The 24,496-nt window shown below is 41.8% G+C and overlaps 2 protein-coding genes across 5 annotated transcripts in view; one reads left to right on the forward strand and one right to left on the reverse strand.

Annotated features, from left to right (window-relative positions):
• The window catches only part of ZNF277 (zinc finger protein 277), a 42,611-nt gene extending 42,067 nt beyond the window's left edge, over positions 1 to 544 (reverse strand). The window contains exon 1 of the mRNA XM_054279485.1: positions 500 to 544. Coding sequence (XP_054135460.1) covers positions 500 to 542 — 43 coding nt within the window. The 5' untranslated portion in view covers positions 543 to 544. The remainder of the gene's footprint in view (positions 1 to 499) is intronic.
• A 326-nt stretch (positions 545 to 870) lies between these two features.
• Positions 871 to 24,496, forward strand: part of DOCK4 (dedicator of cytokinesis 4) — a 223,559-nt gene continuing 199,933 nt past the window's right edge. For all 4 annotated transcript variants that reach the window (XM_054280760.1, XM_054280777.1, XM_054280769.1 and 1 more), the window contains exon 1: positions 871 to 946. In XM_054280760.1, the coding sequence (XP_054136735.1) occupies positions 910 to 946 (37 nt within the window). In that variant the 5' untranslated portion in view covers positions 871 to 909. The remainder of the gene's footprint in view (positions 947 to 24,496) is intronic.

A 24,496-nucleotide genomic window follows, 5' to 3' on the forward strand; every position in this document is an offset into this window, starting at 1 on the left:
TTACGGCACCTGGCTTACCCCTGCAGTAACTCCCCACGGACCATGTGTGCTCCTCGCTGTGCACCGCCTGCTTTGCACTATCTCTGTGCATGTGAGGAGCCAAAATGCTCCCCGGACCATCAGCCCCGTGTCCCACCGCTCTGCCGCGCTGCCGGCATCAGCTCCCTCTCCACTCCGACTCGCTGTTGGAAACTCTCCCTGTCTCCGCAGTTCCGTGTGCCAAACGCGGAAGGACGGGCACCAGCAGGACCAGAGCGACTCAGGTCGCTGTGACCAGCGGGAGGAGGGCACGGGGCTGTCCGTGGCTCTCTGCAGAACCCCGCTCCGACGGGCGACGGGCGAGCCCTACCGCGCCGGGCCCTGGCGCTCCGGCTGCCGCACACGTGTCCGCCGCTCCCCATCCCAGGGAGGCTGCGCCAGCCCCGTCCCGCCGTCCGTGCGGGATCCCGGAACGGGGGAGCGCAGCGTGAGACCCGCACGCCTCCCGCAGGGCACTCACCTCCCCTTGCCGCCGGTCCCGCAGCCCCGCGGGATTCAGCCATGCCGCCGCTGCCGCCGCTCGGCCCGCCCGGCGCGGGGCGGCCCCGGGAGCCGCGCCCCGCCCCGCTCCGCCCCGGCGGGGAGCGCGGGGCCAGACGGGGCTCGTAGTCTCTCCGCGGCCGCGGGCGGCGAGGGGCGCGGCCGCATCGAGGCACTACGTTCCCCGGCGTGCAGCGGGACGGGGAATATAAGTGGCTGGCGGCGAGCGCGCTTCAGTCGGTCCGCCCGCCCGAACAATGCCTTCGCCGCTGGGGCCGGGCAGCCGCGGCTGAGCGCGGCGGGAGCCCCGGGCAGCGGACGCGCTTGCCGCCCAGCGCCGCTCCTGGCGGAGGGGCTGGGGGGGGGAGCGGGCGCTCGCACGCCGCGAGCATGTGGATACCCACGGAGCACGAGAAGTACGGCGTGGGTGAGTGCAAGGGAAGGCGAGCGGGGCAGCGCGGGGCGAGGAGCGGCGCTGCCGGCGGGGAGCGCATCCCGGGCACAGCGGGCTCGCCCCGCGGGGCGCTGCTGCCGTCTCTCTCCCGCTGGAGCCAAGGCAGCGCCCTGCCCGTGTGGGCGCTGCGCTGGGAGCCCAGGTCCCGTCAGGGCACGGGGGTGCGGCCCCTTCCCGGGGGCACAACAAAGGGCGGCCGATGCCCGAGCTGCGGCTCCGGCGTCTCCCGCTGCTGCCAGGGGATGGGGCAGGGGCCGGTCCCCAGTCTCCCAGGCGGGCGCTCGGTTCTCCCCGCCGGCGCTGGGTGAAAAGGCTGGCGTTTCACGGGGAACAAAGCAGCCTAAAAACATCACTGAGAGCGGAGACCCGGTGGGAGACGGTGTCCGCCGGCGGCCCGGCAAGGAGCGGCGACGGGGCCGCGGGCATTGTTCGCGCGTCGGGGGTTTTGTCGCTGCTTCGCTGGAAGCCAGACAAAGTGTCGCTTGTGGGAGCCGCGCTGCCTCGCCTGTTCTCTCCCTTCTGCCCGGTGCAGGGCTCTGAAGCCCGCGGGTTTGACTTGCGGAGCGATCGGAGAGACTCGCAGTGATTTTATTTTTCTTGGCACCGCCTACGCCAACACCCGGTGAGCGCCGGCCGCTGGTCCCGGACAATAGCCCCCTCTGACACGGGTGTCGCTCAACTGTTGGACAGACCTGCCGGCGTAGTAGGCAGCTCTCCGTGTGTTTACGTCGCATTTGAACGCGGAGTTGTTCATGTTGGAGAAAAGCGGGAGGAGCGCGGAGCCCTCCTTTGTGTGTGTGTGTATAGCAGCGCTGTGGCGAGCCGAGAGCTCGGGGCCGCTCCGTCCCATCTGGAGTTGAGCCCAGATGTTGCCGTCCTCCGAATGCTAAATGACACAGATCACCGGTGGGATTTTTTTTTTCCTTGATTTCTTTATTTGTCAGGTCACAGCTGGGTTGCAAGATATTGATTAATCCTGCCACCCGCCTTTCTTTACAAGGATGGGCAAGAGGCTTAAAAATCACTCTGGGACTCCCTGGAATGGCATGCTGGATATTAGCAGTCAAGTATTTCAAGCTGCAGCCCTCCTCTCTGTCTGTTTCTTGTTTATTTTTATTTTTGATCCTAGTGTGCTATTTCACAATTGAAAGCATTCTCTCTCTGCCCCCCATATATGAGCTAAAAATCACTATCTTTCTTATACTGAAAAAAACAGATTAAACTGTTCCCCCTATTTGAATAACTATCCCATCGTTGCTAAACAATTAAGAGATATCCTTTAAGTAAGCTTTTCTACGTTTAGTAACCCTTTTCAGGTACTTAGAGGTGAATTGAATTGCTCTTCAGCTCTACCTTGCTTACCAGAGCTGGTGCCCCTGAAATCTTACTCCTGCTAAAGAGATACAGTTGCAATTTCTCAACAGAGAAATTCCTTTGCATCAACCAGAAAATGTGGCCCACTACAAAGATTGTCTTTATTTGTGCAAATATAATATAGTCACCCAAATGATGCGTATTCTTATTTAAATTCATTTCCTGGTTTTCTGTGATTTGGCTTCCAAAGGCTATTCAAGATCGTAACAAAAAGCCACTGTTCAAATTGGTTCTCTGTACCCCTTGGATGGGAATGATATTATAGTTCAATATGACTATTGCAAAATGTTGAAATACTAACCTGAAGAAATTTAATTTTTCTCTTGGACTGCTTTTTATGCTATGTGCTCACTCACCTGCATGATGAGTACTGTCTGCAAAATCTTCACACCCAATTACCCTGTAAGCTATTGTACAACATAGCTGTGGAGGGGAGGCAGGAGGAGGGCTTGTATCTTGCTGCATAATTGTTTCAACTTTATGTGAAGTGAACCTCATAAATCAAACTTGCATTTTGCACCATAGACCAACTTATGTGCTTTCTTTTTTTTTTTTTTTTTTTCTGATAGAATTATTACATTTCCAAACAGCTGTTTTCATACTTGTATGTTTATCTGCTCTGGAAAAATGGGTGTGTTAGGAAACGCCTTTGAGAATCCTGATTAGTTGTAGCAAGCATATGCATCCTTTATGCAAAGAGCTCAGGACTTGCATCAACATCAGACCTCATCTGCATTTTCAGTCTGAATTCTGCAGCACATGCTGTGTGCTGCACATTTCTACTGTGATGCCAAAATGGATGAATAACCAGACAAGAGCCACCTGGTTGCACTGAAGGGCTGCTGGTACCAGGTGGCTGCTGCTCACTGGCACAGCCTGACTGATCCCACTTTGAGGGACAGGTAATACAAGTCACAGCCTTCTCTTCTGTAGTTCTTTTAACTTCTGCCTGCTAGCTATTGATAATATCTGGTTGATTTTTTTTTTCACTGAGCGTGTTGCTTAACTCACAGTTAATTTACTAATAGGCAGACACACTGCTTGTTCATTTCATGGTAGACATTCATGCTGCTATGAGGAAAGCACTATTGCAAATTTGTGTGCCACCTTTTATACTACAGTTGTGTGTTTTTATTTCCAAGGCTGCAGATTTTGTCAGTTATGTTGTATTATCCATCAGGATGCTAAAAGTGAAATAGGAATATTTCTCCAATATTGAGAACTTGCTTTGTTTGGGTTTTGATATATCTGTATTTTCACAACAGAAGGTTAAGCCTGTATATTTCACTTTGAAATTGCATATGTTTTGAGTCACACCTTCAGCTGTGGTGGCATTGTACCAAGGATCCTGAGGTCAGTTATGTGGAGTATTTAGCACAAAGGATGCTGATTAAAGGGTAGGAGAGGTAAGATTATTTTTTGCTGTTAATAATGTCTAAATGTGGTAGATGTCAAATGGAGTTGACTTGTATGAATACCATATGCTGATCTATGTGAGTTCAGAACCCAAGAGAATCACAGATTAATTTAGGTTGGAAAAGACCTCCAATATCATAGAGTCCAACCAATGACCAATATTGTTTAGAACAATCATCAAATGCTTTGTTAAGATGAATAATTTCAGATTGCCTAGCTTTGGATGCTCTGCAGGCAGCAAAGCAGTTAGTGTAGCTTTCAAAAGTGACTCTTACTGGTTGGTGTCTACTAGAAAATTTTAGCTGTAATAAATTATTTAGTTCATCACTTGACTAAATAATTACTTTGTAGCTGCTGTTTGGAGTAAAGACAGAAATTCTGTTTCATCCTCTATATTCAGGATATCTGTTTTTCTTTGTCTCACCAGATCTGCATATTGCCATATCATGTGTTTTCTTTGATTTACCTGAATCTGTAAGGGTGCAGTTGTGTTTTCTGCAAAGTAGGCGATTTACCCTTTTCACTGAGCACAAAGTTTCTCAGCATTTCTCTGGAAGGCATTTTTTTGATTAAGGTGGAAAGATTAATTAAGGAGACTAATTAAAAATGGTTGCTGAATGAATCACTCAATTTATAAGCAGAATGGTATTCTGGATGCTGTATGGCAAAATATACCATTTTAACTCTGCCAAGCTGAAATAGTGATTGATATTTTTAGTGTGGTTAAGCCATAAGTGTGCCTTTCTGAGAGGGCCGTGAAGTTTGGGCATCTCCTAGTTTATAGATGGAGAAGTGTAAGGTTCAAATGGCTTTGTACTGTAAGCTGAGGTTCAAAGGAGGAAAAAGACAGAGGCCTATTAGTTGATCACAGGAGCAGTATTGACTTGCACATAGACAAAAGCCACATCAATTGGCTTGTGTCCTGTTCTGAGTTGCAGCCAAACTAGTCTTGCTAGCAGTCCTGTTGAAAGATAGCAGAGATATCCTTATCTCCATGCTGCAGTCCCCTTTCTGACTGCACTAACTTTACTGTAAATGAACTTGGTTTGTTTAGCTCAACAGTAGCTCTGTCAATAGCATGGTATAATGTGTTTTGTTAAACATAAACACTTCATTTGCTTTTCCTGTGTGCCTCTTCAAACAATACAAATAAAGTCTTTAATCAAGCCTTATTTCCTCCATTCCTCTCCATTAATTGTGCCTCACATTTCTATGTGGAATTCATTTTGTATTTTTGTCTTAGACTAATACATTCATGGAAAATGGGCTATATCCAAAACTTCTATCAAGTTGTCTAAATACCTATTGAGAGTTGAGGCAGGGCAAAATATAATGTATTTGTGGGTTCATTTGAATAGGGGCAGTTGAAGGGTGATTTTTGCTTTCTAGTTACAGCTTGTAACTGTTTGTATGGCTGGTGACTTGAAACCAAGTGAAGGTGAGGTACTATGGGGCTCCAAGAATAAGGCTGGCAGATACCAGTGCTCCCTTTGCCTCACTGGGACAGTGGGAGTCCTTTATGAAATATTCCCCCATTTCCAGCTATCTGAGATCAGAGACCCACACATTTTCTATAGGAACTTTTTGACACATGACACATTTGTCATGGAGGCTTTTATATCAATTTAGTATGTCAGTCAAATAAAGGTGGTATTTTTTCTAGTCTTTTATATAAGCAGTAACTTTCAATGTCTTTAAAAAATGGAATTATCTCAACTTGCAGCTTTTGGACAAAAAAACCCCGCTGATGTGTTCTGTTGGAGTACAGAACATGAAGTTGAGATTCTTAAGTAACTTTGGCTCATAAGAATAGTCTTAGACCAGGCAAATTAGGTGGTGAAATAAGGCTAAATCAAGGTTTTAAAACTAATTTTAAAAAGCTGCCTCCAAAAATCTGTAGACTTCCTTATGGCTTTGCAATGTTTTGAATGTCTTCACTGTTTCCCAAGTACAGCTCAGAGCTGGCTGGCTCGTTAGCATGATATATAGTGCCCTTCAGAGACCCAGTTTTTTCCTATTCTCTACATATCTGGAGCTACTGAGGAAAATTTCTGGTGGTTATTTCATGGTTAGCTGTATACTGATGTCACTCTTTCTTCCTCTTTCTCTGTATTGAGGGTTTTTCACCACAATTCTCACTGTTGGGCTTATGAGGCTACTAGCTGGGCTGGATTTATCCAAAATGTGATAGAACAATGGTGAATTAAATGATGTAAGCCATGAAGGTGAGACTGTGTTCTCCCTGTGGAAAAGGAGATTTTGTTGGGTTTTTTTTAATCTAACATAGGCTAACGTAATGTGTGATTGTTTCTGCACGCTCAGGCAGCGTGAGATGGAGTCAGTAACTTCTCTGTCAAGGCAGCTATAATTGGGCACTGGACTCCTACCATGCAGATCTCAGCAGCTTTTGCACTGCTGCAAGAGTGTCTGCCATTGACTCATCTCTCTGCTTCCCTAACCTGCACCCAGAAAGGAAACTTCAGAATAAAATTGGGTTTCATGTTTGCAGCCTTGTACAATGTTTTCTATGATGTTCCATAGTTCCCAGCTCATTTCTGAGTGTAATTCAGTATGTAGGTTTTGTACTATAAAGTTCTCTGTAATTTGAGTTTTGGGATTGGGGAAAATCCTGAGGAGAGCATTTGACTGCTTGGATCATTTGTGACACTTGAATGTATTCAGCAACTGAGATAAGGCACTTTGAGCAGACAGTTTGCACCCTTGGGGAATGTGTTACTTCGTTTCTTTCGTTTCTTTGGCTTTTAAAGACTTTGTGTTGTGGGGGTTTTTTTGTGTGTGTGTGTTTTTTTTTTTTTTCTTTTAACTGGATTTGTTGGTTCTGTGAAAGTACAGGGAAACAAACTTGATAACCCATCAAAGCCCGGTTCTTCACAGAAGGGTTGAAATGCAGAAGTTTTGCTTCAATTTCATGGAATTTCTTTTGTTAGTGTGGGATTTTTTTTGCATGGAACTGTACATCATTGAGTAACCTTTTGCTTTTCTTTGTTTTCTTGCTATCTGTTTGTGAGGAGCTGGGCAGAATGACACTGAGGTGACCATCATCCACTTCCCAGTGATTTGGAAGCCAGGTGACTAACCTGGTGGGAAATGTCTCTATTTATTTGTCACATGCATTTAATGTGTCTTAAAAGCTTCTAGCATAATGTAATACAGAGGATTGCTTTTCAAGTTTCTTTTTTCTTGAAGATGATCAATAGAAATATAGAAAAATGTTTAGGAAGAGTTTTGAGAGATTTAATCTATACTGCTTTCTCAAGGCCAGGTCAATTCTAGCTGTCACTTCTGGAGTATGTTTGCCAATATGTTTTTTAAAATGCTGAAAGCAGAGCATCTGCAACTTCTGTAGTCAATACTTAGCAATTTCACTACCTAGTAAGTGTTGAGCAGTTTTCCTCTTGAATGTAAAATTAGGTGTATATGAAGACTTGCCAGGACTTTTCTTTGTATGAAGTAGCTCCAGTTATTTCATTCTGTCCTTGTAAATGATATGTTCTTATCTATCACCAATTGATCCACGTTCAAAACTGGGCAGGGAAACTTTCTCAGGTAAAGCATGGGAATCTTAGTGTGTGCTTTAGGTGCTGTGTCCTGTGTGCTTGTCACTCTGGCGTGCCATTTGTTTCATAACTGTGGCAGCAGCGCTGCACTGAGTCACGTTCAGTGGGGAGCTGCTGATCAATCCCTCAGATCCTGTTCCGGAACACGCTTGTCTAGACAGCCCTCCTTCCATCCTGTATTTGTCAGCTGAGGATTTCTGCTTCTGTCTCTTTACTGAGTGGCACTTCTCTTTGATGCTATTTATTCCATTTGTCAGCCACACTGACTCCCAAATTTCCCTTCTCTCACATGCCTGTTGGAAGTGCCCTGCCTGACAGGTTTGAGAGATGAAATTTAGGAACTGTAGTCACTAGCAGAAGCAGATCTTTTTATGAGAAGCACAGCATGATAAGCAACCAAAGATGCTTGGATGCCACAATGATTTGCCATTAGTTTGCATTTGTTTGTTTAAAGGAATGTGTTTTTCAGATCTCTACAATGACAAGAGACCAAAGTCAGCAGCTTGCAGTTTCTCTTTATAATGCATTTTTCTGGCTAGTCAGAATTTATGTTCCCAGTTATATAGTTTAAAGATGGTAACTTGTCAACTTTGCATTTTTGGGCACCTGAAATGTTTTGTTTAGAAATAATGCTGATCTAACTTCCAGATGCTCATGGGTGAATAGGAGAGCTGCAAACAGTGTAGCTGTGAAAGTCACCTATGCTATAGGGACAAAGAAACAAGCTTGGATTTTGCAATCTGTAATGCGTTGTTCTTGCTCTTTTTGTTGTTGTTGTTGTTTGGAATAAGAAAAGTAGGAAAATAAGAAAGTAGGATAAAAATTAGTTTTGCAGTATTAAAAAAATCAAAAGTCTTACTGTAGGAAAAAAACCCTTGCTGATACTGATTGCACCTTTCATTTTTCTCCAGTTAAGGAACCAAGCCAACTGATTTTTTTGGGATTCAAATGCAATTATTTATCTACTTTAATAGTAACTACTGAAATCACTTCAACTAAAAGTGAGTAAAGTGTGTTTACTCAGTACAAAGAATTTTGTTTTCTTTATAGTTTTTGTGTACAAAACCACACTAGTAGATGAGGTAATATAACTGAAAATGGAGTTGTTAATTACCAAGCCTTAGTTAAGGTGTTTGAGGAATAAATTTATTTCAGTTCTGCTTTTTGTGTTACTGGATTTCAAGTGTGTGTTTTTGTGCTTTCAAGGCTCTGGAAGGAGGTGGTGGCTGGTCTAATGCAGTCAGTAGCTAAATCATGTGCTTGTTCAGTCCTTTCTGTAGCAGAGAAGAAATGTGGTACCATTTGAAATCCGTTGCTTGGGATTTCTTGATTTGAATTTTGTTGTTGTTTGTACTGAAATTATGATTTCTGAGTTTTATTTAGAAGTGCAAAATAAGGGTCTATACTGAAGCATTTTCATGAATACTTACCATGTAGTAAGTGAAAATCTACATACACTGTGGACAGGACATTATAACTGCGTAATAGGGACTCTTCCATAATAGAAATTATGGAATTCTCCTTCATTGTTTTTAGAGCAAGGCATTTTCTTTTATTATCATAAATAATTTACTACATAATATGGTATTACATAAAAGAATATTGGTTTATTCTTTTGAGACTCTCTTTAATTACAGGTTACAGTGCAGAAATCAAGTGATTACTCCATAAAGTCTTATTTTAACTTTTCTCCTGAGCAGTGTAGTGAGGTGAGTATGTACAAGATGTTGGGCAGGTTGGGACAGGATACACCAGTACTTGTGATGCTTTGTTTCGTTCCGTGCCCTGAGTGCAATCTTCTATTATTTAATTGTTTTTATTATAGAAACTTAATGGGTAACAGCTTGATTCTTGATCAAGCAGGAGTTATGTTATAGACTATATAAGTGTGCAGTAGTTGTATTTTTATGAGGTAGCATTCATACTTCTGTAGGTGATGTTACCTGTAAAATAAAGACTATTAACTTTTTTTCTTCTGAGAAAAGCCCTGTGTGAAGATGACTATTGGGTTTTAAGTGCATTATCTTATCTTTTGGAGAAAAATATAGCATGGGGTGACTTAAATGTCAGCAGAGGTATCCTTATGAACCACTGAATCCATAGGTACAACTCTGAGGAGCACTCTCAGACATATAGGTGCAGCTCTGAGGTATGCTGCTTGAAACTAAACAGGATAGAGATGGGCCACAGGCTGTAAATGCTATTTTTTGGTAAGTGATAGTGGTAGTTTTGATAAGAAATAAAGTTGGATAATATTTCTTAACTTTGAGGAATATGCCTCTTCTCCTAGGCTGCATGGTTCCTTTCTTCACGTTTGTACTAGGCCTGTCAGTACATAGAGAGTACAGAGCTTGACATGCAGTTTGTGCCTTTGCATGGCATTTAGAGGTGCTCCTTCTGGTGTTAAGATTGTTTCCTCTTAGTCTGATAAAGAAGAAATATGAGTCTGTATTTTTGAAACAATTTAATGGACAACAGTTGGCAGAACTGCTCTGTTATTTGTGGTTAATAGTGGAAACTTGTAAACATTCTTAACTTATCTGTTTCTTCCCTGTTCCTCTTCATTCGCCCCCTGCCCCCAGCTTCCTTCCTTTTTTTGGTCTGTAAAGCTTAGGACAAAAAAAGAGGAAATCCTAAGGTGGAAAACAGAAGATCCCTGTTGTTCTGTTTCAGTGTAAGAAGCACATGTCAGTTCTCTATTGGGTTTGTAACCTCTATTCTTCCACCTACCCGATCAGAAAAAAATTACTATCTGATTGTAAGTCAAACCAACATCATATTGATATCCTTTTTTCTCATTGGGCCATTAGTTCTAAGTTCTCAGCTGTGTTGAACAAATGGGCTTATTCCTGTTGCTTGCCAGGTGAAATAGGTAAAGTAAGGGCAGATATATCTGCCTGCACATATTTTGCCATTTTATTTGTCGTGGTGAAATATGCCAGTGGTAATAGTAAGCATGTCAAATTACAGATTCTTTGGTTGTTTTCATTACTGGAAAGCTCAATTAAATCACTTAAATTTTGATTAGTTTTTTTTTCCAGATTGAATTGGAAGACAAAAGACAGCAGACAAGTTAAGCTTTTCATAATGATTTAATTATCCAAAGACAATTTCTTTTCACCAATTAATTAAAAAAGCATTGTAAGAGATGCTGAAAATATGTAAAATACCAAATTAATGTGTTTTTCCAGGCAAATATGTGATGTTCTTGCTTGTGAGACAGCTGTTGGTTTTCGAGTTTAATCTTCTTTGGAGATAGTGTTTGGAAGTGTAACATGGTGAGCAATATTCTGAGCAATCTGAGGTGATAGATTCTCCAGCCTCAGACATGGTGACATGGAAATCACTTATTCCATAATTGCCTGCAGTGTTACTTCTTTTAAGCTGCTGTCAGTGGTTGTTTCTAGAAAACACTATTGTTTTATTTTTTTAAAAATATGAATAGTAGCTTTATCTTAACCTGAGCAATTATAATGTGCTTCAAGAAGCAGCACATCAAACTTGTTCTCTTGATGAAAAGCCTTGGCTTCCTGGTGGCATGAAGGATGGGCAGTGTCACTCGTGCTGTTCCTACCTCTCTGTTGCTCAGTGTTGGGCTGAATCTATTGCTTTTGTATCTTTGAGCTTAAGTGTACTCTTGGTTGTTTGCATTCAGAAAATTCCTGGGGAAGCCTTTAAGAGTGAAAATTGTTGATCTTTAATGTGTTTGCATGCAAAGAAAAGTATTCATTTGTTTCACTTCTGCAAAGACTTGATTCTGCCAAATTGAATGGCTTGAATAGCAGTGCCTCTAAAACTGCTGCCATTTAATACACCTATTAAATATACATTTTTAATGGCTGAGATAAAGTGTATCTGTCAAGTAGGCACAAATTATGTTGGTCTCTGCTTTCCCAATCTAATCTGAAAAATGTAACCTAGTAAATAGGAAAAGTGCAGCTGCAACATTAGAAAAATTGCATTGGTTTTCATCATGATTCTTACAAAGATGTGTTTGGATTTATATTGATAAATATTGCCTCTAGCTCTTTTTGAGCAGCCAGTTAACAGCCTCATAATTGACATGCAAATATGGTTGTACAGATGATAGAAATCTGTGGTCATTATCAGTGTGCTTTGCCTCTTTTTGAGTTCCCCAGCAAAACAGTGACCAAATAGAAAGGGACTGGGCTGATGAGGAGATCCTCTTTTCAGAGAGGCAAAGGTCCAGAATAAACCTATTTAGCTGATATGTACTGAATGGACTCTTAAACTAGCAAGTTAGGATCTTTTGGTTAGTCTATGAAATGGATTTATTGTTTGCTGAGCCATCATAAGTTTGGCTTGTTAATAACCTCTGTAAAATACCATTTATGTTTTTGTGTGCCTTATGCAAAACCTTAAAAAGCACTCTGCAGGCTACAAATAGCAGGTTTTGTGTAGGATATGAGTATGCACAGCTACCCCACCAAATGTTAAAGTAATCCAGGAAACTCAGAATAGCATATTGAGCAGCATGTAATTGTCTGGGAGCCATGACCATGGCCAGGCCAGCTCTGGGGCTCACCCAGCTCTGGCCATGTGCTTCCCCCCGTGTCTTTGTAACAGCTTCTCTGATGAGCGACTGAGAGAGCTGATCTGGCTGGAAACTAATCACTTTTTTTGGCAGGGAGGTATTTACACTGCATCAGCACCTCTCAGTGGGTTTGGATTGTGTGCCAGAGTGGGGGGAGTGAGGGAGGGTGCAGCTGGGAGCACAGGGGATGGCAGGACCCCAGCGCTCTGCTTGTGCCTGCAGGCACATCAGATGAGGTGTAACAGAAAGCTACAGCCTAATGAGGAATTTAGTTTGGCTATTGAGAATATATCACACTTTTTATTGGGCAGGAGCAAGTAACAAACTGATAAACTGTATGCCATCTTATCCAGCTGCTTGCTCTGGATTCATGTGTGTTTTGTTTACACAATCCACTGTTAGTTATAAAACTCTTACACACTTGAAGTTTCTGCCAAGCACAGTAAGTGCTTTCTTATTCCAGAGGCTACCTTGTGAGCAACTACCTGCTTTTACAATCTCAAATTTTGTCTTTCTTGCAACAAGCAGGACTGTCCAAATATATTTTGGACATGAAGTTGAGATTGGTTTTTGTGAGCCCTTAGCAGGCTGCTAAAATAGTTTGAGTGTCACAAGATCAGAAAATAAAAACTCTAAAGATGTAATTTCAATTTTGTGGATGTAAAACTAGTCAAATTATGCCATGGAGCAGAACTTGTGGAAAAAGGTAGAAAGTGACAGAACTGAGAACTGCTAAATGTACATCAGGAGTCCTGTGAGATGTAAATAACACAGTAAAATAAAATGAGCACAGATGTCATGCTTCTAACATAATTATGAGAAGTCTTTGTCCTACTGCTGCATTCAGAACTTAAGCAGGTAAACATAAGGTACTTTCAAAATCAAAATAAGCAAAAGAAAAAATTAACAGTTCTGCCTGATATAATAACAATATTTGATATTTGACAATTTCACAATAAAATGTTTGATGTTTATACAAATACTTAATAATAAATATTTTATAATGATGACATATAATAATGTGGTTGTTATGAGAACTTGAATGTAAACTGCTGCTTCTCCAGAATGATGGCTCTTAAGCATTGCCATTGCCTCTGCAGTCAGCGTAGACTGGGGAATAAATTTGAGGAAGGGGCCTTGGCAATTTCTTCTTCCAACTATCTCTACTAGTCTTGTCCCATTTCTTCTTTGCTGTGGCTATTTCTGTGTCAGCTCTCCTGGAAACCATCAGTGGAGTGCCTGGGCCACAGTCATGTTCCCTTCTGGCTCTGCTGTCACCCAGCTCATTTGTCTCACTTGTGGCTGTCAGTATTTTAGGTCTGAAAACTACGACTCAGGCTTAGAGAAAATACTCTTTGGTTAATTATGCACTGTTTGTTTTGTACCAAAATAAGTTTTGGATACATAACAAGAACCTTGAGCACAGGAGGAATTGTTTGATTGGCTGTGATCTATGGGTACCAGACTTCTCAGTGTCTGTTAAATACAAAACAGCATCCTTATGACTTTTCTGGTATCGTAGCTATAAAGCTGGGACATCACATACGTAACATCATACTGGAGGCATTTTCTTCAGTGTCTTCTCCCCTTTTAAATTAGTCTAGTTATGAACTGGCTTTTACTGTGTTCAATACATTTTTAAAATCTGAAACTCCCTCTGGGAGTGGGTGTGTTTAATGTACAGAAATGTATGAGAATAGGAACTGGAATGCCATACATAAACTGTGGATATTTTTTTCTCAGTTTCCTCAAATTGTCAGTCACCTTGCTTGTGATACTTCAATTATTAAGTGTACTTTTGACCAGTTGTCACACAAGGTTTTGAATGTGTGTGTCCCTGCTGTTCAGCCCTACCACAATGAACTGGGAGGGGAGGAGGAGAAACAAGGAGCTATCATATGTCTGATAATTGTTGTTTGGCTCGTATCCAGGGTTCTGTTTATAAAGAGTTCCATAGTGTGATCTTAGAATATGTAACTTGTCTGAAAATGTCAATATTTACTTTTGTCATGAAGTCTTGATTTGTTGAAGTACCTTTAAAATTTTAGGGGCAAATAGTTATCAGGCATTGGTGTTCCTTTGCTTTTTGCAGAGAGTCTAGATAACCCTTAGCCTTTTCATCTGTGTGCATGTTACTTTTTTGGGTTTTTTTAGACAACTCTTCCCTATCAGTTTGCAAAAGGAAGTGTTTGGTGGGTGATATCTTTATGGAAGAGTAGATACAAAGGAAACTTCATGAAATACAAAAGTGGTTTTGAAAGGAATAGTTTGGTCTCCTCAGATCTATATTTAATAGGAAAGCTGTTTGGGCAGGTCTGGTTCGGCTTCTTTTTAGTTGCAAAGGCTGGATACTGTGTAATTCCACGATGCAGTCGTTTTTCTTCCTCTCTGGACAACTTTACCTCCAGAAATTCATCAGTATGTAGTTCAGCCATAAAACACTTCTACTTTTTCCTAGTATTAGTTATTTTGTGCTAGCTACAAAGAAATTTGTGTTCTGTATGGATGTTGACTTAATGAACACATGAGGCATTCCTGCAGCCTGTGGTATGTCACAGGGGCCCTGGGGAGGTGAGAGGAATGCTGGGGCTTCAGATACAGCCCTGAAATGCTGCCACTGCTGCTGTGAAATGCTGCAGCACACAAACAGCGTGGCATACCTGATTTAAATACCTCGAATTCCTCAGGCTTACAGATGGAGCAGAATTTCATAGAATTTGCTTTGTAATCTCATGTCAAGCTCTCCTCAAGGCAGCATTATACACTCGTGTGTGAGTGGGTGAATAGCACTTGGCAGGCTTTGCTGGCACTTGGCTCTTCTAACATCTCCTACAATAATGACTTAGAAGCTGAACTTCTACCCTTCCCCCTGCTTAATTTACCCATGTGCTTCTCCCAAATATGATGTTTTTTGTATACTTTCTGCACAATGTCAATTTCAGGCACAATTGGCTAAAGTTTCTCCTCATGGGAAAAAGAAATTTACCTGCACAGCTGTGTGGAGATGCAGACAAAGACCTACTGCTAATTGTTTTGTGGTTACTTGCAAACTGCTTTTTACTTAGAAACCTTTTGCATGTTAACCTTGCAAAGGTGAACTGCTGTAATTCATGAAGTATGTGACCTGAAAACAGGTATGTGAAGTGTGCATTTTATTTGTATTTTTGGAAGGGCTTTTTGGGTAAATATGGATGCAAGTTATTGTAGCAGTTTGAATTGGAAATGAAGGGAGACTTGGACACATGTGCTTAAAAATTTAGGCTTGGCAGACCCAGAAGAAAATTGAAGGTACTGGGTTTCAGAAGAGACTGAATGAGGGATTATGGCGTGCAAGTGAAGTGACAGGCAGGGGCAGAGAGGTCAGAACTGCCATGTGGTTTTATCAGGGTTTACTAATGAACTTACAGGAGAAAAAGCTGGTAGTCAGACACAGAGAGTAAGGAGGAGTTATGGCTATAGTGAAAGGCAGAAAAATAAAGTGTGGAAAGGTTTGTAGGAAACTTTTTTTATGCTCCACTGATGGCCTGTTTTGTGGCATCTGCTGCCTACCTTTCCAGTAGGGGAGTTGTAATTAAGGTTTGCTGCAAAACTTGCAGAATAAGGACAGTGGGAGAAGCAGATCTGGGAAGTGTTTCTGGATGATGTGTTTGTCAGGGATTATGGTTTGGAAACCATATACATAAGATTACTTCTGGTGCTAACTGGATCCTACTAAAGTACTCTTGAGAAACAAGACCATGCCAAGATTTTGCAGTACTTGATTCAGCTTGAATTTTTCTGGGATCATGTTAGCTGTGTGGTTTTAGGTAGATTTGAGCTTTCTGTAATCACTTGTCTGTATCTTAGTTTGTAGGTCATGCAGGTTTTAGTTTGCTAGATAACAACTCTGAGAGATTCTTGAATGTAGCTAATGAGCTTTGGGCTAATCAAAGTCCTTGTCCTCTGGCTCAGGGCTCCGTGCTATCTGAACAAACTGTTCCTGAAAATACACAGTTTCTCATTTCCAGATGGCTGCTTGGAAACTTTTTGCTCAATGCTTAATTGTGACCAAAGAAGTGACTGAATTGAGAGCTCAGGGGGTAATGCTGTTTGCTGTATTATGTGCTCCAGCCACTGAGGTGCTGGTGAATTTGCTGGGAATAGGCAGCATGCAGCTGCAACTTGAGGATTCAGTCACTGTGTGACCTACAAATGGCAGAGACAGTGGTAGATGTTGAAAGAAATTAGACACTGCAGATCTTATCTGTAAGATGTTCATGCTTTTTTACCAAGGTAGTGGATTCTGTCAGTGTCCTGTGTCTGCTGGGAATTGAGGTTGAATTGGTCTTTAAGTATGGTTTTGCCACTTGGAAGTTGTCTTGGTTAAATTACATGTTCACTTGGCTTTAAAAGAAATGCTTTGTTTGCTGTACAATACACTACTATTCCCTGTATTGTCACCTCATTTAATAAATGGTATTTTTTAGTACACAAGTTCTACTAGTCTGTATTTTACTGAGGTGTCAGTAAAGTACAGACTAGTAGAACTTGTATACTAAAAAATACTATTTATTAAATAAAACGAAGAGTATGTATTTGTTCAGAAGTGTAGGAAGTGATGATTGACGGTTTTTTTGTTAAACTAAGGTTGACTATAGGATTTTTTTTCTTTCAAATTCTTTTTTTTTAATTTTAATAGGTTTCTGTGTAGAGTGAGCCTTCAGTGTGCTGGCAGGCGCTCTTGGTTAGAAAACACGGCAAGCATGTGTGAGTCCATGTGTACCAGTACTGCTCAAAATATCATCACAAGGGACTGTGGCAGAGAGTGATAGGAGTTGAGTCTGTATCATCATGAACTGTGCAGCAGAAGTGTGATGAATACCTATAGTGTTTGTCTGATGTCATACTGTCATACTTTTTATTGAAAATAATACATGTTTCATAAAAATTAATAATTGTAGTTGAATGTTTTAAATATATGTTCTTACATAGTTCACTTCTGAAATCCTAAATACATGTTTGAAAGTGCTTTCTGTTTTCTTATCACAAATATGATTTAAGTTTTCAAGTAGTGCAGCTGTGTGTGTGGTGGAAGACACTGGTGACCTTACTGAAGACCGAATTCAGGCCATTCGGCTGCCATCCAAATGCTTTGCCAGCTTAGCTACTTGACCACCTGCTTCTGTTTTTCCATTCCCTTTGCAAATGTAGGTTTTGTTCGTTTTCTGGCATCTCATCGTTGCCTTTCACAAAAAGAAATCAAATTGTGAGGATAAGGTCTGTACTGTAAACCACTTGGGTGTCTTTGTGACTCTTGTAGTCATTTGAGTTTTCATCAGCCATTCAAGCGTGGGGTTGTTGGAAAAGAACAGAGGATGGTGCCTTCTGCAGCTCCATGCTTGCTTTCCCCAGCCATGCTCCCGCACTTTGGATTGCAAGACTCAGTGGCAGCCGTGTAATTGTGCTCAGTCTCACTGTGGCTTTCCTGCTCTGCATGAGCCTGGTGGCTGTCCTCAGTGGAAAACATCCAGGTAATGTCAATGTGCTGTTGGAGTGTGTGGATATTCCTTTAAGTGTCCAAACAGGCAGCTTAAATTCTTTGTCTTTGCTCATATCTTTTCCATATGTAAAACTGGAAAAAAGAGACACTGGTCATGAATATATCTTTGAGACCTAATGGTAAATGCTTTTGAGTACAAATCCCTTAATAGCCCGATGTAACTGGAGTGCTGATGGGGAATCTTCAGTAGTGAGTTACATTCCCACATCTACTGATCTGCTCATTGGCTACGTCCAAATGCCCTCAGTGCCTGGTTTGTAAAGCAGCACTCTGAAAAGCAGGCTAGCACTGCTCACTGAAGGCTTGTGTACTTGTTTCATCTGGCATAGCTGAGATAGTTCAGGAGTTACGTCTGTGGTTGGTTGATGAAAACTAAAGGAAAAATGGATGGCTGTTCTGTGGCTTCTCATGCCTTAAATGCTGCTGGTGATTTCTAAAGTTTTTGCCCTGTTTTTGTCAAGACATATAACCATGATGCCGTGATTTTGGTGCACTAAATTTTAAACTAGAAAAATCATAACTTAATTCTGGTTTCAGTGTAAATGCCAATGGATTGTTTTTATCTTGCACCTTAAAAATGCATCAGTCAAGGGAAAAAGTTGTGTCCTGCTTTTTTCTATTGCATCTGAAGGCTGCATTTGGTGTTCCCACAGGCTTGGTCTAGTGGAGTGGATGGAGTGAAATAGGAAGGTACAGCAGAAGCTGTGAAAATGCTTGATGAACTCTCACTTCTATTTTTGTTTTTGTTTCCATTGCATTGTAATACCTACAATAGATGTCATTTTTCAAAAGGTGGCTTGACTACCTGGACTGTGTTTTGCTCATGGTTTAGGCAGGAGAAAAGAGTGAACTGAGCAGGCACTGGCTGTGAATCTGATCTAAATATAGTCAGCTATGCACATACTTGCAGCATTGTCTGAATGAGTGTGATTTTTGTAATCTGGCAGTATTACTTGTTAGACAGATTAGTCACTTGGCAATGCTGAAGTGGGAACTTTGGTCTGGGAGGCAAAGAGCCTGGGTTGGAAAGTCGGCATGTTCTACCATTTGAGAAGGTATCTGGTGTGTTAAAACCAGGGGATCTGGCACCAGGATGTGGTTGTGCAGCCTCTGCTGTGAGATGTTCAGGGTCTCCATGAGCTCTGTGTAGGTGTGGGGCTGGATGTTTGCTGGATTGCCATTGTAGTGTCTGCAGGTCCCTCTGACAACCTAGAGGATTGTCAGGAGGGTCCCAGTTAAGGTGAGTCAGTGTTGTCAAGAAACTGAACTTCCTCGAAGCTGTCATGCTATAGAGGCTTCAACAGAAATATTAAGAATTCTTTGAGCATATTTTACTGGTTTTGATAATTTATTTAACCGAAGTGGAATAATTGAGCTCCCACTCTTAAGCTTTCTACAGTAAATATTTATGTTCTGTTTTGATTTTTATCTCCTGGGTACTAAAGGTGAACTTCAGAGACAGTGTTCATTCATTTCTTTGCTTTCCTGCCTTTCGTTGTAAAAGAATCTACCATTGAACAAGCAACATGATAAAACTTTGTAAAAAAAAAAACAAACAAAAAACCAGCAAACAAACAAAACCCAAACAAAAAACTCACCAAAACCAAAAGCAAATCCAAACCAAAACTCCACAAGAGATTCCTACAACAAAATACAAACCAGTTCAACATGTACCAGTTAGTATCTAGTATTCTGCTTTCAGCACATTAGAAAGACAGTGCAATTAAACAATACACATGGGAACAATTTTCTTTAGTTACTTGTGAGCATTCAGAACCAAGTGTAGTGATAAATGTCTAGCTTGGTGTCATCTAATACAGGGGAACATTTCTGTGCATTCTGTTTATAGATTTTTTGCTTCCCGAGTGGTAAAACACTGTGTATTATAAAGATGGGTTAAGGAAAACATTACATCTTTGACCATTTGCTGTTGTTGTTTTGTGCAAATCGCATGCTGCCAGCTGTTTGGTTTTTTGGGGTTTTTTGTGTTGTTCTGTTTGCAGTAGTGTCCAGACAAGTAGTGGATTGCTATGTGCCAGCAATGTGCCACTGCAAGTCTGAAGTGGTAGTATCTGGATTAGGATAATGAATAACAGCTTTTCTGGTGTATCTTAGGGAGTGTTGGTAGAGCATCCAAGCTCTCCAGAGATTTACTTCTTTTTTAGCTGGCTATGTGTTCACCATACTCAGGCTTTAGCCTGAATAGACTTCAATATATATCTGCTAGGAAGAATTTAAAGAGGTAATGAGGAAAAAGGAACATTTTGCTTTCAATTGTAATTGTTAGTGATCAGCATAAAGCAAAGTTATGTTTTTATGCCTGATTTAAGGCCTTGTTTCTCAAAATAAATGCACACATCTGGAAGTTCTGTGATGCAATGCCTGTTTTGTCTTTTTTTTTCTTTAACTATTTCAGTCAAGTATTTGGATAAGAGATGCTATCAATGTTGAAAGCAATTATGTGTAGTAGCATCAGGGTTTGAGACCATTTTTATGCCCTACCTTGTTTGGTTATAGAAAGAAAAACAGGGTCAATATTCTCTTTGGTGTTCTCCAGACAGTGCCACTGGAGAAAGAGACTGAGATTTAGCCTGGCTTAAAGATTTGATAGCTGACTTTGTTGTGCCATATTAACTATGATGTGAGTGTGCTATACATGAGCTACTGATAATTTTTGTGTCATCTGGAGAAAGAGTGGTCTTGGTTCTCAAACTGCTCTCAGGACCCAGGAGAGTTTTCAGTGCATGATTAAATCATCAGTGAATTAGTTTTGCTGTGATATATGGTCTTCAGTGTGAATGGCCACCATTTTGTTGAGGGCATGGTGGATTGGGTTTGGGTGGTCAGGTTTTCCTGGTGGTACAGGGGAGGGACTTGGAATAAGCTGCCAGAAGCTCCCCCCTTGTCTGACAGAGCCAATGTCAGGCAGCTCTGAGACAGAGCCACTGCTGGCCAAGGCTGAGCCCGCCAGTGCTGGTGGTAGTGCTGCTGGGACAATGTATTTAACGCTGGAAAAGTTGCTACATGGCAGCAGCTGTAGCCAGGGAGAGATTACATGAGAGGAATGGCTCTCCAGGGGCAGTGAAGGAGGGCTGCCCCAGGTGCTACAGCATTCCCATGCAGACCCTCATGCAGGAGTCAGGCTGTCCTCCGGCAGCCCATGGAGGTCCATGGTGGAGCAGAGGTCCACCTGCAGCCCATGGAGGAGCCCATGCCAGAGCAGGGGCATGCCCAAAGGGGGCTGTGACCCTGTGGGAAGCCCATGTGGGAGCATGGCTCCACAAGGCTCCTGGCAGGACTTGTGACCCTGTGGAGAAAGGAGCTGGAGCTCTGTGCTGGAGCAGGACTTGACACCCTCTGGGGGCCCCATTGCTGAATCAGTGTCTTCCTGAAGGACTGCACCCATGGAAGGGACCCACGCTGGAGCAGGTGGTGAAGAGTTACAGCCTCTGGAGAAGTTTGTGAAGGACTTGTATGGGACCCCCATACTGGAACAGGGGAAGTGTGTGAGGGTCTCCTCCCCGAGGAGGAAGGAACAGCAGACACAACATGTGTTGAACTGACTGCAGCCTCCCTTCCTAGTCCTCATAAGCTGCTGGGGGAATGGATAGAGAACTGAGTGTGAAATTGAGCCTGGGAAGAGTGGGGAGGAAGGTGTTTAAGATTTAGTTTTGTTTCTTATCTTACTCTGATCTGATTCGCAGTAAATTAAATGAATTTTTCTCCTGGCCAAGTCTGTTTAACCCATGATGGCAATTGGTGAGTGATCTCTCCCTGTCCTTACTCTGACCTACAAGCTTTTTGTTCTATTTTCTCTGCACTGTCGAGCTGAGAAGGGGAATGATGGAGTGGCTGAGGTGGGCACTTGGCCTCCAGCCAGAGTCAACCCATCTCAGAGGGGCTGATGTGTTTGGAAATACTTATTGCAAAATAAAAGGAAATGGTCCTGTCAGGTCATTGATTTTGGGTCAGTATTTAAGCTTCTGTAAAGTGTGGACCTAGAAAGGCCTCGTTAACAAAGGTAGACTTCTTGACAGACAGATCTGTGGTTCCTAAAAGGAGCCAAACTTTGATTGCCCATTGCTGTCAGTCAAACTAGAAGTTTATTAGCTGCTGGGAGGGGAGCAAGCAGACAGTGAGGAAAAATGGACAAGGTAAAATTGGAATTTCTTCAAAAATGTCCACTTATTCTAAAGTATGTTTAAAATGTGTTTATATCCTAATGGTATTTCTGCTTGAAATGAAGATTTTGATTGTATCAGTAATGCAGAATTGGGGTTAACATTTTCAGCATGACCAGAATTATTTCCTGACAACAATACTTCCATATGTTTCTAGATTTGTTACAGTAATCTTAGAAATCCTTTATAGGCTTAATGAGGTATCTATCCCCTGCAGAAGCACCTGCTTTTGTAAGAGTAATAGTTTACTTTAAAGATTTTTAATTTCATATTTTCCTAGGTTTTTTTTAAGGTGCTAACACTATCCTGCATTTCAGATAGCCCTGAGATTGTGTCCTTAAGCATTTATCTGAAAAACCTGTTAGTTCTCCCATTTTATTTGGAAATGAGAGATTTTTCCCTCTAGTTAAAGGAATACAAAAAGGCTGTTGGTTTTGAGCAACACTCAACAGTTATCTCTAACATGAAACAGTTATTTCTGAAAGTGGTAGATAAATGGAGCCCTTGAAGTGCACCACTGTTGAAGTTCAGGTGTTTCACCTCCGTTGAGACTTTTTTTATTAGCTACATCCATTACTTTGTTATACTCTGCACATAGTTTGGACATACAAAGCAGTAACAGACAGAAGAGGAAAATGGTGGAAAACCCCTGAATTTGGTAGGGTGAAGCCAGAGCACAGACATGTAAGAATGGGAGCTTGAAACCATCAGGGAAAGTGTTTGAGAGAGAAGACCTTGGTGCGACAGAAGTAGGATTTGTGGGGAAGGACTGACTATGGGGGAGCTGTCTGCCTTTGGCTGTTTTTGAACTCTTCCTAAGCCCACGGATGTGGGAAGATAATTGAATTAGGAATGTCACCTGTTGTCTGTGGTTTATCAGAAGCCTCATTATTAGCTATTTTGAAGTAGGGGACAGTGGGGATGCGATTGTGCAGCTGGCACTGCCAGGCTGAGAATGTGGGTGCTCTGGTTTGTGCCCTGTGCAGGCATGTTGTGTTCTGCTGGATTGCTACTGCCTTTTGCAGCCTGAGCTGGGCAGGTGTGCTCAGCTCTTTTATAACATCTTCCTCAGTTGATTCCCGACTTATGTCCTTGTTTCCAGCTCTCCTCTTCAAGCTGCATGCCTTGCAGCAGGTTGCTGTAGAGAGAGCTGGTGACAAGAAGACAATGAGACTGATTTGAGGAATTAGAAAAGCAGAACCATCACGGGCTGGAGCTTCAGGAGAGGAAGTGAGAACAGACAAATGGGCAGATGGCTGTCCAGGACTCTTGTGTTCTAACCTGTTTGGTTATTTTTCATCCGCATACTCTCATCCCTCTGGTGCATGTACAGGAGCCCAGGTCTGATGGAGAAACTCCTATTGCTTTTCCTAGGTTTCTGATTGCCTGGCAAGTGCTGAGGCATAGACATACCTCTCATCCCTCAGGCCCTCTCAGTACCAGCTTGGAAGGTGGTAGAAAGGAGCTGCAAACACAGTTTTTTCTACTACCTGCATATACTAAGAGAAGTGTTTGCAATATCCTTTGATGCAAAAATGGAGAAGGCTTCAAATTAAGTATACCATATTACTTTCATGTTAGTTTTTAGAGTTCCTAGAGGACATCAGTAGTGGTGGCTCAAAAGCCCTCATGAAATATATTTAGTACCTAGCATGCTGAAGTCCCAAGGACTTCAGGCTCCATTGTGACAGAAGTAATGCCCTTTATTGTGGTCTTGAGGTCTCCACCCCCATTCATACCCAGTTGTTATGCCTTAAAATGACCACACTTGTCTTCAGTATGGATTCCCTTTGACCTGCAGTCACAAAACATTAGTAGATTGGTGTAAAGTGTACTTTGAGAGCTATCTGAGCTCTGTCAACCAGTGGATAACTTGAGGCTGCACCAGGTAATTGCTGAGAGTAAGTTCAGAAATGCAAACCTCCCAAGTCATGATGTAAGAACTCTAGACTTGAACTTGAGAACACTTTGAATATGTCATCAAAGCACTTTTATAAACTCCAAATAATTAATTCTGGGTTAACATTCCCTGCATACTTGGCTAGACAATACACATGTACATGGGCAGAAGTTTTTGTGTGTCATGCAGTGTAAAATTTTGGAAAACTGCTATCCTGGGCTAGCAGGGAGTTTAGTAGGTTAGTGCCTTTGTCAAGCCTCAAGGCTGTCTGGCACATGAGGACAAAAAAGATTTCCAAGGGGCTGTCTCACCCTTGTGAGAAGTGGTCATCTTTCCATGTTTCACACGACACCAAAGACTGTGACAGTTTTCAGCTAGTCTCAATGCATCTGGGTGTGGAAGTAGTGGAATGAATATCATTCTTTAATGTCAGCCTGAAGTAATACTAGTGAAGATACTTGACCTTACCTAAACCAGAGTAAAAGAGGGAAGAACTTGTCTTTTTTCCATAGACACAATCCCAAGTACTTTTATCTTCGTAAGGAACTGATTATTTTTAATAATTCATAGATATAAATTTATAGTAAAAACCAGATCCTTGGAAAAAAACTATTGGTGTAACTTAAGTAGATATATTATTTTAACAAGTAGTTTTGATGAAGTGTTATAATTTAATTGGCAGCTTCTCATAATTAGCAAATAATTTCATTCCTGCCTAAATAGATTTTTTTTTTATATTAATGAATGTAATGTTAATCAAAAACACTTTAACTCATAAAAGCAAGCTAGTGAAAAGAAATAATTACTGCAAGCTACAAAGATTCAGGCTCCTCAGTTAATTTTAATGACTGCTTCTAAAACTCCTGGAAGAAGAGCTTGGAGATCTTTTTTTATCATTAAACTGCCTCCATTTCTCTCCATACAGAGAATAGACAGCTATGTGATAGTTTTCAAAACCAGTTGTAGTGATTTTTTTTTTC

Source organism: Melozone crissalis, unplaced genomic scaffold (assembly GCF_028551555.1).
Source record: "Melozone crissalis strain CALT ecotype California unplaced genomic scaffold, PUWL_Pcris_2 ptg000004l_1, whole genome shotgun sequence".
In the NCBI taxonomy this organism is placed as follows: Eukaryota; Metazoa; Chordata; class Aves; order Passeriformes; family Passerellidae; genus Melozone; species Melozone crissalis.